The sequence below is a fragment of the Amblyomma americanum genome, chromosome 2, assembly GCF_052857255.1.
Source record: "Amblyomma americanum isolate KBUSLIRL-KWMA chromosome 2, ASM5285725v1, whole genome shotgun sequence".
In the NCBI taxonomy this organism is placed as follows: domain Eukaryota; kingdom Metazoa; phylum Arthropoda; class Arachnida; order Ixodida; family Ixodidae; genus Amblyomma; species Amblyomma americanum.
The window spans coordinates 87,811,393-87,828,678 of record NC_135498.1 but is presented as its reverse complement, the minus strand read 5'-3'; the positions used below and the strand labels follow the sequence as shown (position 1 = coordinate 87,828,678).

Sequence of the window (17,286 nt, the reverse complement as noted above, 5' to 3'; positions counted from 1 at the left end):
GACATCTGCATGCACCACAGTGGAGACACCTGAGCTGGGGCAGCGGAAATAATGGATAGCAGGCAGAATGGGGAAATGAAATAAAAGAGGTGAGGGGAACCAGAGGCGACAGAAGCTCTCCATAGTTCTCAAATTTACCTTTCTGTGTAGATGGCGCGCAGCACCTACAAATTCATCTTCACACACAAGCTTGGCAGTCTCTCCGCGTGTTATATAACGCTTGCTTAGTGCATGAATTTTGTTGTGTAGCACGAGCGGTCGCATGATTCTAATAAAATGAATAATTTAAATAAGTGCGCAGGTCTCTGTAGGCTACTGCTGAACAGCAGCTTCTCAAGATCATCGTTGAATAAGGCTGTGAGCCTGAACAGGTAATCAGTTCACCTGTTCATTTTGGCAGCCGGCTTAACTAGGAAGCACATGGCGTCGTACTAAGTTTCGCTCTCAAGTCGCGTCTTCCCCGCTCATCTGTGGCAAAATGTGACAGCGCAATTTTTTTTGTTTCTATTTGTAGGACGTCTCCAGTGGCATGCTATTCGCCGCTGCACACATCATGCGTACAACGTGGCCTCATGGAATTTTTCGAGCCGAAGGACAAGTGGGGTGCCGACGAAGTTCGCTCAGGTTTGCATTCACCTTGTACTGTCCTCCGATGAGCGCATTTGGCCTCTTCCAGCCCACACTTTCCTCGTCTTTTCCGCAGGAGCGAAGTAGAACATTTTGCTGGTCTTTCGTTTGGTAAAGCTGGTCGTTTCAACGATTAAATAACATCAATACGAGCCCGAACCTTATTTGCGATACCGTGGGAAAGTGTCCATCGCACGAACGACCACAAGCGCCTTTGTGTTCAGCTTCAAATACTGTCAAATCGCAGAACGGTAAAAAAAAAGAAGCGTAATGCAGCATGAACCACGATTCGGGATTTAGTTCAAAGGAGACGGTGGTCGGTCAGACGTATGTTTTACAGCAGTTTTATCTGAAGCCATAATATTGAACTTGTTTTTTGGCTACTGGCTCTCATCATACCGCTTGCATGCCATCGTTTTGTTTTCTTTCAAGTTACTGTGTTTCGATCATTGATGTTTCTAATCAAAAGTATGGTCACAGACTAACCTGCAGGTGATGCTTGTGCTTCGCAAAAAGCATACTGTTAAATAGATGCTGTGTACAAACTAAAATCAGCGTGTGTTGATTTATTACCATATTCTAGCGACAAAGAGGTTACGTTTGCTGCAAATAGGGCCGTTATAACCTGAAAAGACCAAAAATTTAAAAGACTAGCACTGCCACCACTGACCGTTTTCACAAGCAAACTGAGTGTCTCTTCGACAGGCCAGATGAAACTGTCCACTTGAATTCTCTCCAAGTTACCCTGACAGTGTGAAATTCAGGCTATCAATTGTAGTGCGCAGGTGCTGACACAAAGGGACTGATACCCTCTTTGGTGGCTCAGTGGCATTCGGCCCCTGATCCTAAGACTGCAGGGTGAAATTTTAGCTGTGCACTCTAAATAGAAACGGGTTAAAAGGGAGTAAGCTAGCACACTCTCTTTGTTAGAGGACAACTTATTGCCTTTTTACTCCCATATAGCTGTAGTCTCGTTTATAGTTTGGCCACTGCATTTTGATGTAGGCGAAACGGAAAGGGCGCCCAGGTGCATTACGACATCAGCGCAGGTTAAAGAACCTCAGGTGGTCTAAATTGATTCCGAACCTTGCGCTACGGCGTCCCTCATAGCTCAATAGTTGCTTTGGGACATTAAACCCTATATACTGATATTCACAAAGCGATTGGCATGTACATCGTGAAAGGAATTCACTCTGAATAGAAAAGCCTGTACTTGCTGCTTCGTAATCACTGGTGTCCGAGTGTATTTATTGCATCTCGTGTTTGTTTTTATGCCAATTTCTGCATCATTTGCCTGCAGCATATCGTGATGGATTCCACAAGATAGTTTTTCTCTTAATTGTTTACAGGGAAGCCCTGGAGTAAAGATGAACTCCGAATCAAAAGTAACTCCGATCTTCACAAGCTTTGGTATGTGATGTATCGTCAGCATGTCGTAACCGTGTTCAGGTCACTTCAACATTGCAAATCACTCAAGCTTGGTAGTTTCCAAAATGGTGCCGGGCAAAGCAGCAGGATTTGGCTCTAAATAATTTTGCACTAATCATTGCAGCAGATAGCTGAGAAACAAGGTACTACGATGCAAGGGAATGATTGTGCACCATTAAAAAGACAAGGATTAAATATATAAATTCAAAATTATCACAACTACATAGCTTGCAGAGAAAGGCATTCATTAATTACAATCCGCATTTCTACGTTGGCATTGTCATCAGGAACAGAAGGATGCCTGATGTGCCTACATCAATTCCTATTGGCGATAGATCTCCATGAAGCTTTGCGCCATACCCCTTTCAGTGGAAATACAGTGGCCTCAACCTTCCGTTCAGCACACTTCTACCTTAATCGTACTTATGTGCTGTACATGGATCACTCTCTGCAGGCTTGTTTATTAGCGATGCACTCGCGTGTTGCTGCAATCTCTCTTAAAAATAAAGTTCTCACCATATGCCCGATGGCAGCTGTCTCCAGAGTGTGTAGTTGGAAATCTTTCAAAGCTCCAGCAATTTAGAGCTGTGGACTTTGAAGATAGTTTTTTGTAACTCAGTACAGGTTTGAAATGCCAGGGGTGTGTTGTGGATTTCACAGCACAGCATCAGGCGAGGGCTGGTCTCTTGAACACTGGGCTTGCTGCTTTTAATGCAAATTGTACTGTCAGTGATGGCAGCGTTTGCGTGCACCACATTTGGGCGAAAGAAATTTCCTCTCCTTGTGTTTGCTCTGTGTACGCATAAAGCAATTGTATTCAATTGCACAGATCCTCTGGAAGATGATTTAGGCATGATTAGCGATAGCTGTAGAACTGTTTTCCACCCGTCGTTCAGAATTTTCTTTTTTTTTTTTTGAGTTTTATGCAGTATTAATGCTAGCTCCCAAGTTATTCTTTGTAATCAATACAAACGATATTCCTGAAGTCGCATCTGCATGTTATTTACATCAGACTAGAGTGGTAGTCTGCCTTATGATACCACTCCCTGTTGCATTTCGGGGTAAATTAGAATCCTGTTACCTTGTCTTGCAGTATTATGTGAGATACTGATAAGTCTGCTTATTGCCATTTCATAGCTCTGCTATTGTTCCCTTGAAGGTACATCCTGCTCAAAGAGAAGAATATGTTGCTCACCATGGAAGAGGCAGCCAAGCGGGAGGTTGAGCTCTTCCCAAACCCAGAGCGCATTGACAAGGCAAGTTGCATAGCTTATGACTATGCGTACCGTTCTCCGAGCTACTTGGTGCAACACAAGACATGTACGATGCATGCAAACTAAGGCTAACACAATGGTTCAGGAGGAGGGCAACCCAGAGAACACTTCAGTTCACTTTTTTCTTGCTCTCTTGTGTTATCTGCATGTGCATAGTTCGTTTGCCTGGTAAAGTGGCTAATTCTGTAATGGTAACATTATGGCATAGCTTCATATCATTGACTCAATGCTATTGCATGAAAGCTGGCCACTCTTCGAAGTGGTATGTTGCTAATGGAAAGACTGGTGTAAAGGCATGTTAAAAGGCTGGATTGTTTGTTTGCCGTTGTGATGAAAAGCTGCTTTTAAGGGAGCTTGTTTTCACTTGTTGCCTTGTTTCAATGTGTTGCTTTCCTTCCTTTCTACAAAATACAAGTTTTGTTTGAAAAGTACTATTTTTACTCAGAAATATGTCTACCTGTTTTCATTTGTTTTTTTTTTTTTCAAAGTTGTCCTCTCCAAACTTGGAGGTCGACCAATGTGTGAATCTCTATCAGGACAAGACTCAAACTTTATTACAAACTAGGCAAGCGAAGGAAAGGAATTTTTTTTCTAATGACGCTACTCTGGAAAGTCCTGCTTTCGGGCCACCTTCAAGCCTTCAGAGGTGACGACATTTGCTACCATTATTGCACAAAGGTTTCATGTTCCCCTTCCTTTTTACCTTTTTAACCTCCGTGGTGGCTCAGTAGTTATGGCGCTCGGCTGCTGACCCGAAAGACGCGGGTTCGACCGGCCGCGGCAGTCGAACTTCGATGGAGGCAAAATTCTAGAGGCCCGTGTACTGTGCGATGTCAGTGCACGTTAAAGAACCCCAGGTGGTCGAAATTTCCGGAGACCTTCACTACGGCGTCACTCATAGCCTGAGTCGCTTTGGGACGTTAAACTCGCATAAACCTTCCTTTTTAAGAGAGCCGCGTGAATGATTCTTTGCAACTTAATTGTTTTGTTTATTATTTGTAAAAAATATTCTTTGAAACTATTAGAGGGAGTTACAAGGAGTGCAATATAACGGCTAACTCAAGATGTTCGAAATTCTTCTGGAGTCACCTTTTAACATGCAGTGGCACCACACGAAAGTGCAAGCATCTGGGGATGTTTCCTTGGGGCGATCAAAGTTTAAATACAAGCCCTTCATATTTTTTTCTCTGGTTTCCCCTGAACTTTGCAGTGGATTGAATGGTCAAGCTTGTTTCTTTGTCTGTTAAAAGCATTGTTTCAAAAACCTGCCATATGCACACTTTGACCACTCTATTAGTGTTCCGATGAAATGAAGCAGTCGGTGACCATAGTCCAAAAAGGAAAGATTTTTCGAAGCCCGTGCAGGCTTCTTGTTCAGCTGAGTTGAGGTCTTCAGGAGGTGCGGCGAGTTTATAGGCAAAGAATATGATATAATGATCGGGCTTGGCATGGGGCCTTCATTCTCATTTGAAGTTTCTTGCGTGGTCTGGATGATTAAGGATTCCAGCAGAAGATGTGTCGTCAGGTTCCTTAATTTGGATAAGATAAAGGCGTTGCCCCAGTCACTCTGGTGGCCGGTGTCGTGTGCATGGCCTGCAAGCGCATTCATGGCACGCGTGTTGTTTTTTTTGCTTAACGTTGATGATCCTTTATCTGTCTCGAGAATTTTTTCGTCTCTCTGATGTAGGCATGTTTACAGTTCAGGCAAGATATCTTGCCAGGATACCTTGCCTAAACTGTAATCATGCCTACATCGATAATATGCTTGCAGTTGCCATCTAAAGGATGCCAAATCTGCCTGAAGCAAAGAAATCAAAGTTACATCTACAGTAAAAGCTCGTTAATTCGAACTTCAGTAAATCGAATTTCGGGATAATTCGAACCGTACTACTTGGTCCGGCCTAGCTCCATAGAAGTCCATGTATAAAAAAGCCCGTTAATTCGAACGTGAGTTGGTTCTGCCACGGTTAATTCGAAATACGCGCCGCCGCGCCTGGGCGGCGTGCCGCCTGGCACATGGCGAGAGCAGGCCTTGTCGCGAGGCTGCAGTGGCTGAGTTGCCTCCAAAATGGGGGAGAGAAGGTAAAAGCGGGTAAAACCGGTGCCAGCACCCGGCGCAGAGGCTGGAGGGCAAGGGGTGGCAGCTGTGGCAACAGCTACGCCCTCTCTCTACCTCCGAGAACTGCGACTTCCGGTTTTTAACTGCCAATCTCAGAGGCCCAAGAATCTTGTCGTATAGCTGCAGTTGTTAACCGATGGATGGCGCAACCAGCACAAAAAATACAGCGAATCCAGTACATCGCAGCTCCGCTAGCACTCGACTGTAGCTGCAGTTGTTAACCGATGGATGGCGCAACCAGCACAAAAATACAGTGAATCCAGTACATCGCAGCTCCGCTAGCACTCGAGAATTGAACGAATAGGAGGAGCCTTCGTCAACGTCTTTGTCCTGAACTCGCGGTGGTCTCGGCCGCTTTCGGCAGCCTCGAGTTTTCTGGTTTTCGGCGCGCTTACGACCTTTGTTGTGCGGATCGCTTGAAAAGTTAGGCCTCGGTGGTGTGCTTCGCCGTGCTGACGTGCGGTTTCAGAATGGCGTGCGCCCGCGGTAAATACCGCGCCAAAACACTGAAGGATAAATGCGACATCTTACGGGAAGTGGACGCCGGAGTCTTGTCGAAACAAGAAATCGCCAAGAAGCATGGAATACCGAAGAGCACGCTGTCCACTTACATAAAAAATAAGAGGGCGATTGAAGACGCCTTAGAGGCAGAAGTTGCCAGCGAAAGGAAGAGGATGCGGCTGGCAAAGTACCTCGACCTCGAAAAAGCGCTTCTCCTCTGGATTAAGGAGATGCGTGCTCAGGACATACCGCTGAGTGGCCCCGTCATATTGGCGAAGGCAGCGGACTTCGCCCTGCGGCTGGGCTACGACGACTTCGCAGCTTCAGATGGGTGGCTGCACCGCTTCCGTGAAAGGTACGACCTTGTGTTTCGTGCGGTGTCAGGGGAGATGAAGGCTGTTAACTTGGAAACATGTGAAAGTTGGCGCTCCGAGGTCCTACAAGGCTACCAACGGAAGTACTCTCCGCAGGACATTTTTAATGCTGATGAGACAGGCTTATTTTTCAAGTTACTGCCCGCCAAAACGATCACGTACAAAGATGACAAGTGTACGGGGGGTAAACGAAGCAAAGAGCGAGTAACGGTGATGGTTGCGGCAAATATGACCGGAAGTGAAAAGCTACCGCTGTTCGTGGTAGGAAAGTCGAGCAATCCTCGCTGCTTCAAGAACATCAGGCCCCTCCCAACAGACTACGCGGCAAACAGGAAGGCTTGGATGACTGGAGAGTTGTTTAAGCAGTGGCTCATGAAGGTAGACAAGAAGTTCGAGCGCTGTGGCCGCAAAATCCTTCTTCTTGTCGATAACTGCTCTGCGCACAAGATTGGAGTTCAAATGAATGCCGTTGAGTTGGCCTTTCTTACAGCCAACACAACGGCAGTGCTGCAGCCCATGGACCAGGGCATTATAAAAAATTTGAAGACATTTTATCGGCGCCACATACTAGAAAGAATTATTCTATGCCAGAATTACGAAGTGACGCTCTTGAGTGCACTGCATATGCTTGGCAAGGCGAGCACGTGGACGAGCCACCTGCGCACGGAGACTGCGTCACTAGCGTCACCACTCCCATGTCGGACTTTCTGAAAGACGTTTCCTTTGCCGACTACGTAGACGTGGATGCGAGCGCAGTTGTCTGTGGTGTGACCACAGACGAGGACATCATTTCCCAAGTTAAAAGAATAGAGCCTGTCGCTGCCAGTGACGACGACGAGGAAGACGACGAGGCACCGGTGCGGCCCTCCGCTGCGGAAGTCATGGCCGGACTTAATGCCGCCCACCTGTTCTTCAGTTTTGAAGAAAGCGAAGAGGAAGCCTTCCGCAACATTCGCTCTTTAGAGCAAAAAGTGCTTGCTGTTGCCTTCAAAGAAAAAAAGCAGACCACAATTACGAATTTTTTCAAACATTAAATTGAACTGGCGCCATGCCCTGCTGCTTCCTGGTCGCGGTGTCCTGTTTTTCTTCATTGCTTTCGTTAGTTCGAACTTCGTTTAATTCGAACTGGGATGGCGTCCCCTTGCGGTTCGAATTAACGAGCTTTTACTGTAGTACATTCTCACAAAAAGCTGCAAGTTTTTCATGCGCATCTTTTGAACATGGCACCTCAAAGGGTTAATAAATATGGAACTGCTTTGTCTAGTGGCGGATATGAATCCACTTAGTCTTTAAGTGCAGAGAGTGTACCTGAAATCTTAAAAAAAAAAAGGAGAAAGACTGCAAATTTTATAGTGTGCTGTAGCAACTCGGCTGTAAGGACTAACAGAAGCCTCGTCTAGTGGCGGATATGAATCCACTTAGTCTTTAAGTGCAGAGAGTGTACCTGAAATCTTAAAAAAAAAAAGGAGAAAGACTGCAAATTTTATAGTGTGCTGTAGCAACTCGGCTGTAAGGACTAACAGAAGCCTCGGCTCCTGGAGTTTTGAGAAATTCTGGTTACAAAGAAGTAGTTGGTGGAAGCATTTCTTATTTATAAAGAAAATGATGATCAGCTGGATTGCGGGAAGGAAAAAAAGGCTACTGTTGGTGCTCCGAATCAACCCTGTCGGCACAAACCACGGTCACTCTGTCCCAAGAAATATTTTAGTCCCATCACCCTACTGGGGTTCTTGGTTACGATACTCAACTGTGACACTGCCAGCCTCCACATAGACACCCCATTTACAGCCATCTCCGCAGACTGTACTTTAAAGTCATTCCATTTGATAGTCCAAGAGAGAGATAATTTCGTGTGGGTTTTCAAGTGATGTTGCCTATGCTTCAGCTTGCACTAGGGCTGCTTCATTCTCCGTCATCAAACAGAAGTTGTCCTGGTGTCTGAAACCCTGCAGTGAGGCTCATTGGCTTCACAGCTTCTTTACTGTCAGTTCCCTGCCTAAGCGTTTTTTATAAATAAACGTAATATGGGGCAGGAGAGTACACTAGGAGCATGACGAAGTGTTTCCTGCAGAATGATATTTACCGCGGTGCTTGCTCGTTTCTTCACTCGCCTTGTATATTTTTGTCTCACTTAGTTTGCAGTGCTTCCATGACTTTGCTGTGTGCTCTCTCTTTACTGCCTCAGGTGAAGGAGAGCATGGAAAACCTTGAGGCAGTGGTTCGCGAACGCAACGAGGCCTACTTCTTGCTTGAGACTGGCGAGACGGGAGAGCAGCCTTCAGTTCTAAAGGAGAACATCTATGGCTTCGTTCGCAAGTGAGCTGCCACTGCTGCTGTTTCATGCCACTTAGGGCAACATTCTCATCAGCCACTGTGGTTGTGTAACCACTTTTAGGCTTTCACTGACAGCTGCAGCAACTGATAGCAATCAGTTTCACAGTATTTGCTTATGGAGCAACCATTTTAATGCGAAAATCTGTTGTCACCGGCTTTGTGAGAAAAAAAATCCCTGGAAAAGCAACCTAGGTCATGCGACCTTGTGGCATCATTACAACCTGCCCACTCGGGTTGTGAGCGAACTGCCTACCATGGCAGGTGGCAGTTAAATTAATTATTGAATGCAAGTGGTTGCTGAGGTAGAGAAACCTCGGTCTCGCAGGCTCCACCAATGGCAGCACCTGCCATCGCAGTGCAGTGGCGCATCGCTTGACCACTGCACCACTATGCCAGGAGCGGTACAAGGACTCGCAGGGATCTGTAAATGTAAAGTACCGAATGACCAATTCGGCGTATGTGGGCATTAACCCATTATCGCTATCTGAATAGCTTCCATCCGTAAACAGATCCGGACACAGAACCAAAGTGAAAACCGAAGTGCTAGCCCACCTAAATTTGGCCTAACTACACAAATCGACCGTCAATTCTTTTTAATTACATGATTGACAGCACTTCTTTACTGATGGTGGCAACCTCCCGTGAGCCAAACGATTTTTCCTTGCTTGAGGGTGTCAAGAGATAAACGGGAGACAAGGATGAAATTGTTGGCTGGTGTTTGAAAACATCCGACGCAAGAGTGGAGCAGCAGGCAGCGAATGTGGGCTTTGAAAATAATTTGAACTATGTGGCGGTTGATAAAGACCTGTGCAATGTGCAAAACTCAAAATTAGAAGCGCAGTTTTGTGCATTTAGCCCTGAGGTAAGCAACACCTGGTGATTGTAGGGCTACTGGAGCAGAAAACAAGCAAGCTAAAAATTTTTCCAGTTACTTTCGCTTGAGACTTCACTGATAAAGGTGTACTCTTTGGTGCTTATTTGTACCTGTGGATATTAAAAACCACATGTGGCTCTGAATATCAGTGTAGATCTGTAATCATGTGTATAGGTGGAAAGCAAAAGGAACATGGTCACATTTTTCCACACTGTTTTCCCAGAGCATGTGTGCTTGTGGACTCGGCCAGTTGGTAGGCTGAGCAAGGGAGGCATGTAATGAACGTAAGACCACTGTGGTAAAATTGTTTCCGTCCAATTCTGTACGGTTGTTACCATCTGCCTTTCTGGGGAACAGTGCCAGTCCCAGTGACAGTGCAGCAAGGCAAAGGCCAAAAAGAATGAGAATGAAATAGAATTCAAAAGAAATCCTTGTTACCCCTCCCATCATTGATCGCATAAGCATCGCTTCACCATACCCATATGCTTGAGACAGTCATACGCAATACTATTGCACTTGAAATGTGCCAACTAGTCATCCGCACCCAGCTATGTTTGTAAGCAAACAGTGCCTCCATATTTGCACATGCCCTTCTAGTCTGCACAAGTCATGCTTTCAGAAATAGGCTTGATGCCTATTTCTGTGCAGTGACATGGGCTGTACGGTCATGGTGCGTGCCAGTACGAAAACATTTTTACTTGCTAGTAGTGCATGCATGCAGTGAGGATATTGTAATGGGAGGCTCCATGTTAATGGGAAACACCTAGGATTTTTATGTGTAGAGGAAGATATTAGTACACGACAGGTTTTATATCTCACATATGTTGTGTTGCAGCCTCTGTGGTTGAAATCAAACTCATTATCTTTTGTTTAGTTTAAGAGCGTATTAGTTACCGAGGCACCACGGCGCTTGTGACTGGGGGAAAAAAAACAAATATGTTCTGTAGAGCTATTCAATTGTCAAGTCTACAAGAGAAGCGCTACATGAATTCTGCTTCAACCATACCCAATGCAGTCGTGAACGAACAAGGTGCTAGCATCATTCATCGGCTAGTAGCATGCCCATCTGCATAAGTTGGGAGCTAAGGTCATTATTTTTGGATCATGTCAGAAGTTGCCATGACTGATCACCTGTCTTTATCAATTTTGAACATTTCTCTAATGTCTCAGTGCGGTACTTGCTTACCCTTATTGCTAGTTGAGGTTAGCAACTGGGAAGGTGTTGCGAAAAGCAAAGACGCCACTTACTCTGATGCCGATAATGACAGAGTGGAAACTTCCTGTTGCCTGCGTTCTCTAATTTGCTCACACCAAACAACTCGTTCACTAACACTTAGCAGCCCTTCATTCTCGTTACTATGCAAACATCTGTCAAAGAGCATCTTCCAAGGTCTTTTTTTTGCACCAAAACTGACAGCAATGTTTAAATGCGCCAACACACCACTCATGCAATCGAGCAAATGACGCTGTTCCAATTCTCCATGGTCAAGTTCATGACGCTGCCGCAGTGTGGTGTTGATTTCGGGAAAGTTTACAATAGTCAGCAGTCAGCAGCAGTCTTTTACTAGTCAGGTGGGGTTATTGCTTTACATACAATGAATAAATGCTAGCAGGCAGGTGGTGGTTATGTATAGTGATGGAACATGTTATATGTTTTAAGAGTTTGTTGGAACCTCTACATTCTGCAAAATATGGTATACAATAAAGACAAAAGTACTGGTCATAGTATCATTCTTCATCATGCACTTTATGAACCGTGCACATTGTCTCAGTAACTGATTTGCCCAACTTTGGTAGAACTCTCTAAGTTAGTTGTGGACTTCTCCAAGTGCACCACCGTGCAGCTTGCCACTGTAATTTATACCACCTTGCACAACCGCTTGTCTTTTTCTAACCTGTCAACTGCTATGTCTACCTGAAGGTCTGTCTGCAACCTAAAGAAATTTCAGGACCTACCTGAAGCAGCTCTGCACTGCAGCATATACTGCAATTTTTTCACTGCTAAGCTGTGTGTGGTTGGATGTGCAGGAATGCATGCACTTGTGGTGATGTGTTCAGGGTGTAGGGTTGAAAACAGCTGCTTCATTTTTGCAGGACAACATTGAAGCTGTTGCTCAAAGTTGCCCTGCACATGCTGGGATGTCTTTTTTCATTTTTCATGCTGACCAAACTGATTAGTTAAAATGAATTATTTCGGACTCCTGATTATATGCAGAAAGTTTCCATAAATTTGCCTTAAAGGTTGTAGTGTGTCAAAACAAATTTCAGACAGCACGATTTCTGGGAAGGTAGCCTTTTTCTTAATACTCTGCACACTTCTCGTGTAGTGAAAAATGTAACATTCCTTGGCACATGCTGATAGTAGTGGTTACAGCTGTACAAACCTGGTCACTCCGTGTCAGCACCCCGTGGGGGATATTGGCAGGCTTGGGATGCCCGGAAAATGCACTCGTGCTATGAAAGTCTTGCATTTCATATTCCTGGTCAATGGTATGAAAAGTGCTTTTAAATTAAGGCCTTCATTATAAAAATTGTTTCATTGTTTATTTGACAGTTGTGCTGTAGTTAAACCATTTCATGTGTCACTTTAGTTTACTCATATTCCACTCTTGTTATTGGTTAAAATGTTTAATTTCTATCAAAAAACAAACAGAAAATTAATTTAGAGGAAATTCACTGGTTGTGAACCTGTGTGATGACGCTTTAGTTAGTTAACATGGCCTATTCAGGCTCTCCTGAGGAACTGGAGCAGCAAGTCCTGAATTGCTCTAGTACTAGTGAGAGCTATCCCTGCGTGCCTCACGTAACTGCTGACAGTACTGCTTCGGTTGAATGTCCGTAACTGGTTCACGTTACATCACATAATCAGACACCCTGCCACCATTGTTGACCTTGTGGGATGGCACTAAATGTTCGATAATGCTTCTTTGTACCCCTCAAAAACACTTCTGTGCTCAGCATCATTGAGGTTGGTGCCACATGTCTTTTCACCGAACAGCTCCATATGCCTGAAATGATGCAAACGCACAGGCAAGAAGATGGCCTCTCACTTGATTTGTCCTTGCAAAGGATTATTGACAGGTGTGCTAGCATTCGCTGGGCCTGGGGTGTGCATCATAGCCACTGAAGTTAGGGACATGATGGAATTTACTCTTTGATGAACTGAGGTCATTACCCATTCCTTGATTGTGTTGTCATGGGCATCTCTTGTACATATTACACCTCAACACACAGCAGGCTCAAAAAATATCTTGGTCTTCTTGCCTTTAACTTATTAATTGGATCTAGTTTGTGTAATAGTGTGTGTACAGTTAACATATGACTTCTAGAGCAAAAGTGACAGCAATACTCCCATGCATTTCCTTTCTGCCTCTTTGTCAAGGAGGGCGGCAGCCATTATGGTAGCACCTCTTTATAGGCAGCTGTCATTCTCGATGCAAAATACAGGGCATCGAAATTTGGCAACAATGAATTCTTTGAGAGGTCATGTGATTCTAACTGATACCAAAGTGGCCACTACATGCAGCATTTGTGTAATAATATTTAGGTCAGTATGCTTATAAGTGCAAAAATATTATACAGTAGAGCCCCTCTATAGCAAAGTCACTCAGACCAGCAAAAATCTTTACTATATCATAATCTTTACTGCATCAGTTGGCGATGACATGGCTTTGAGGATACACTCTGGCTACTTACTAAATACAAAGTGTTGGCTTATAAAGGAAACATTCATGAATACCTTCCATCCTGCTCTTATCGACCCTTTATGTGATAATTACTTATTTTCAGTTACACATTTTATGTTATCACACTGTCAATGTCTTGCGGAAGTACCACATTTGCACAAAAACAGCGCGGCTATGAATATAACGCCAGTTTGATACCATGTGAAAACCAAAGCTTTGCGTGGACGCGGCGTCATCTTCCACACCCTCAGTGTCATTTAAGAGGCAGTCGTTAAGAAACGCGCATGAAACAGTCGAGCATGGCAAAACTGGCCACGCAGTGCTGGCGCTGCCTTGCTGCCAACGTACGCCTTCCCTGCTCTACTCATCACTGCGCTTTTATTAGCCTTTCTTTCTCGGTGAACCCCGCCGCCTTCTTTCTACGTTCATAGCCAGCTTTACATTTTGTTCCGTGCCCGCCGCGCACCTTTCCTCACAGTCCCAAGCCTTTTGAAAAGTTGGCTTCTTGCGCTCATGAGGTTGGTGGTGAAGCTATCTAAATAAAAGCGCTAATTTATTGTTTCTGGCATCCATTTGTCTCAAAGCGTTGGTGTCGCGGTCCTCGATTTCGCGTGTGCCGCGATGTCGTCATTCTTCGAGATGTGTGCCGTGACGGCCAGGCGTTCTTTGCTATAGCCGTTTCTTGTAAAATAATCTTTATTATAAACGAAAAAAAAAAATGTACGATCGTCTATGAAAGGCAAAATGGGGCAGCAGTTTCACTTTAGTATATCCAAGTTTTTACTATAACCGAGTTTACTATAGCAGGGTTCTGCTGTATCTTAGAGCTTAATGTCAACTCTTGTTGACGCAGTACATTGTTGATTTTGCACTGCTCTTTACAGGAGCACCCTTGGTAGTACCATTATGGTGTGGCAAAGCATGAGCACTATCTCCTCCCTGCACTTTACCCCCCTGCCACCTGTAGAGAAGCACAGTTTGAATGCAGATATCATACATTAGTGCACTTTTCAAGACAGCATAAATGCTGACACAATATGACAGACAACTCTCAGTAAGAAAAATCGTGATGCATTTAACAGCTAGGTTATATGTGGCAGTGTCTCGTCACATGGGGCTACAGAATGTCACTTTGTATCATTATACATGATTTCCAGTGTCGAATTTAGATCAGCATTAATTTGTAACAGCCAGCACCTGTGCATGGTTCTATCAATATAAAGCATGCATCTTTTCAGTTCCGCCATAATCTCTTAGCATGCAGTGTATGTTCAAGGATCGGTTCCTGTGTAAACTGGTAATGGTTAGCAACTGAGCCGACACCAGGATATCTGTGGCATGGTGGTGAGTGAAAGAACGGGCCAAGAACGAGTCAGAGTTTCAGCTGGCAATACACCTCTATGTCTTTGCTTTACAGAAAAATAAATGGAACAAAAGACATTCAACGGCGAGAGCTCCACTCGCTTGCCAGTGACGGGGTCTAATATACGGGCTGAATTATAATTCTCTCCTTGTGAGGGTCTGAAGGAAGCACTCGAACCATTTTTTTGGTGGAAGCTCATGACCCCTTGCCTCTACTTGGTGCTGTCACTGTGGTTAGCAGCGGTCCACCTGAGGCTTTAATTGGCCATTAGCCGATGCTAGAAAATGGCTTGCTGATTCTTTTCGAATTTTTTTATTTTGAGGTAGGGCCAACTTGGAATGGTAAGTCGCCCGGGAAACCGCTTGCACCTGCACCACGCCATTCACTTTGCAGTGAGCATTGTGCACAGTCTCATAACTGGTGCATAGCTGGTCCCTGAGCTCTGCAGTTGTGCATGTACCTTGTTGAACCTTGGCGAATTTATATTGATAAACATTAAATATCCAGGCAATGCTTGCCGGAATGATTTTACTCAGAAATAAAAACAGATGTGATGCCATCAGTGAGCACTCTTAGTTATCCGCTTACAGGTCACGCCACGTACGGGCATGAGAGTGGAGAAGTGTTGTAGCATAGCACCGTGCAGTACTGTGGGCACTGAGCTGTACTGTGGGCACTGAGCTGCACCTGCATATTGGGAATCCCTGTGCAGGTGTAGCTGGGTTTCACTGTCCACGCCACCTCCCACGTTTAGTAACCTGGTTCTATTTGGGCATGCACATGTTCAGTGCGCCTCGCTGGTGCAGGTCCCCCTTGCTGACTTTCTTAGGCTTGATAATCACGTCTGGAATAAAGGTCCACATTTAATCACTGAATTTCGACATTTTGGTGAGTCTCCGCTTGAAGGACATCTGAATTGAAGATGACAGAATCTTGGCAGCGTAAGAGCACCCTCACTTACCATTTTTAGCGGCTTGTTTTAAGGTTTGGAAGAAGGCATTTTAGAGAAGCTTTTGCAGGTTCTGCAGGGCGAGTTTGGGAGAATTTATGGCCTTTAAAATTTAGGTATGTCCTCCTGTAAAGGGGCTATTTAAACCACAAAGCCCTTCATTCATAATTTGCTTCAAGGAAGTTTAAAATGAGCCTGAAAAGCGTTGTGATCCATGCCGCCTTGATGGTGTAAAATTACGACAGTCACTCGACTCCGGTGCCTTTCCCAACATATGATGAGTAGGTATGGCTGTTGCAAGCCAGACTTAATTATTAAATGTTAATTTTCACTTCCTGATACTGCTGTCAAATGCCAAAAGGTACTAAGCATATTATTCGTCGCACGGCTGTGAACTTTGCGTACTTGTTGATGGAACTTGTTTCTTTCATAGCCTGGAATGAAGTTCTAGAAAACTGTTGCGCTAGTCTATGGTGGTGAAACAAGCCTGCTTGTGTATACTAGAATATGTATTGTAGTGGTGGCTTGAGTGTCAGCGTTTTCCTACCATGCAAACAGTGAGGGCAAATGCTAGAGATTGAGCTCGCATCTCAGTACGGGTAGGCTTTCCCTGTTGTCCAATATAGACGGAGTTCTTGCTTTGTGACTACTCTTTTTTTCTTGTGCAATAGCATTAGAAGCCTCATCGGGGAAAAAGAGCTGCGTCAGGTAATTCCCGGGTGGCAGGTAGCGTCACCTGCTAGTCATGGCCGAGAGCGTGCGGTAAGAGCAACCATGGTCTCACAGGCCACATTGGGAAGCCTCATCGGGAATAAAAATTGGCACCACATAAATACTAAGTGGCAGGCGGTGTATGGGATGAGCCCGGGAAGAGTAACCTGGGTCTCACTAGCCCCACCAATTGCGTCCAGTAGAGTCATCAATAGCATCGAATGCTATCACATTGGCAAAGGATAATGTAATCAGGTCTTCATGGGAATTTTTTTTTTTCATCAGACACGGCTTTGTTAAAGCGACGATTAACGACTCCTGCCCAACACCACTGGGACATCTCCAGCTTTTAAACCTCTAATGAAGATGGTGGCTAACTGACCCGCTGTGTTGCCCTCCACTCTTGCAGCTTCGCACTGAAGGAGCGCCTGATGCCTCGCAAGAGCAACCCGAAGGGCTACTTCCGGCTGTGGCGGGATAAGACCTGGACGAGTTTACGCGTCTCTATGGCGAGAAGATGCAGAAGCGCAAGGAATTCCCGCTACAATATGGCCCGCCGTCGCGTCATCCAGATCCTCAAGCGCTTCCCTAATGTGGACCGTGCACTGCTGCGCGATAAGTTCCCAGACTTGGACATTGACAAGATCGACAAGACCATCAAGGAAAGGGTGCACATTGCCTACGAGCAACAGACCACGTGATGCTGTAGTTGAACAACGCGGGCATTGCGACGCTAATAAAAAAGTACAATTGTAGATGGTAGAAGGCGTTGGCTTTGTTCACTGGTGTAGCGAAAGTACTGTTCTTGTGTGGAGTCTTGTAATGGCAGCTAGCCAAACACTCGAGTGATCAATGCAGTCAGGCCGCGCTAAGGACAGTACTGATTTATCCACAGCTGTGGCATTGTGGGATCTGTTTCTCGCTACCATTACACTGCGATAGTTTACTGGCTCATTCTGTATGGAAAGGCGGAAGCTCAGAATCCCACCTTTTATCGTATTGCTTAAAGACCGCAGTACGAAAATTACTTGATCACTGAATCTAAT

General features: G+C 45.0%; 2 protein-coding genes across 2 annotated transcripts in view; one reads left to right on the top strand and one right to left on the bottom strand.

Moving 5' to 3' along the window:
- LOC144121563 (kelch-like protein 17) overlaps window positions 1-17,286 on the bottom strand; it is a 74,267-nt gene that overhangs the window by 42,144 nt on the left and 14,837 nt on the right. The window lies entirely within an intron of this gene.
- On the top strand, window positions 190-17,005 carry mRpL47 (mitochondrial ribosomal protein L47). The gene is given in 8 exon segments (XM_077654835.1): window positions 190-371; window positions 515-624; window positions 1,977-2,037; window positions 3,215-3,311; window positions 8,509-8,639; window positions 16,650-16,717; window positions 16,720-16,778; window positions 16,780-17,005. Coding segments are annotated over 8 exon segments (783 nt in total). The 5' UTR covers window positions 190-276; the 3' UTR covers window positions 16,942-17,005.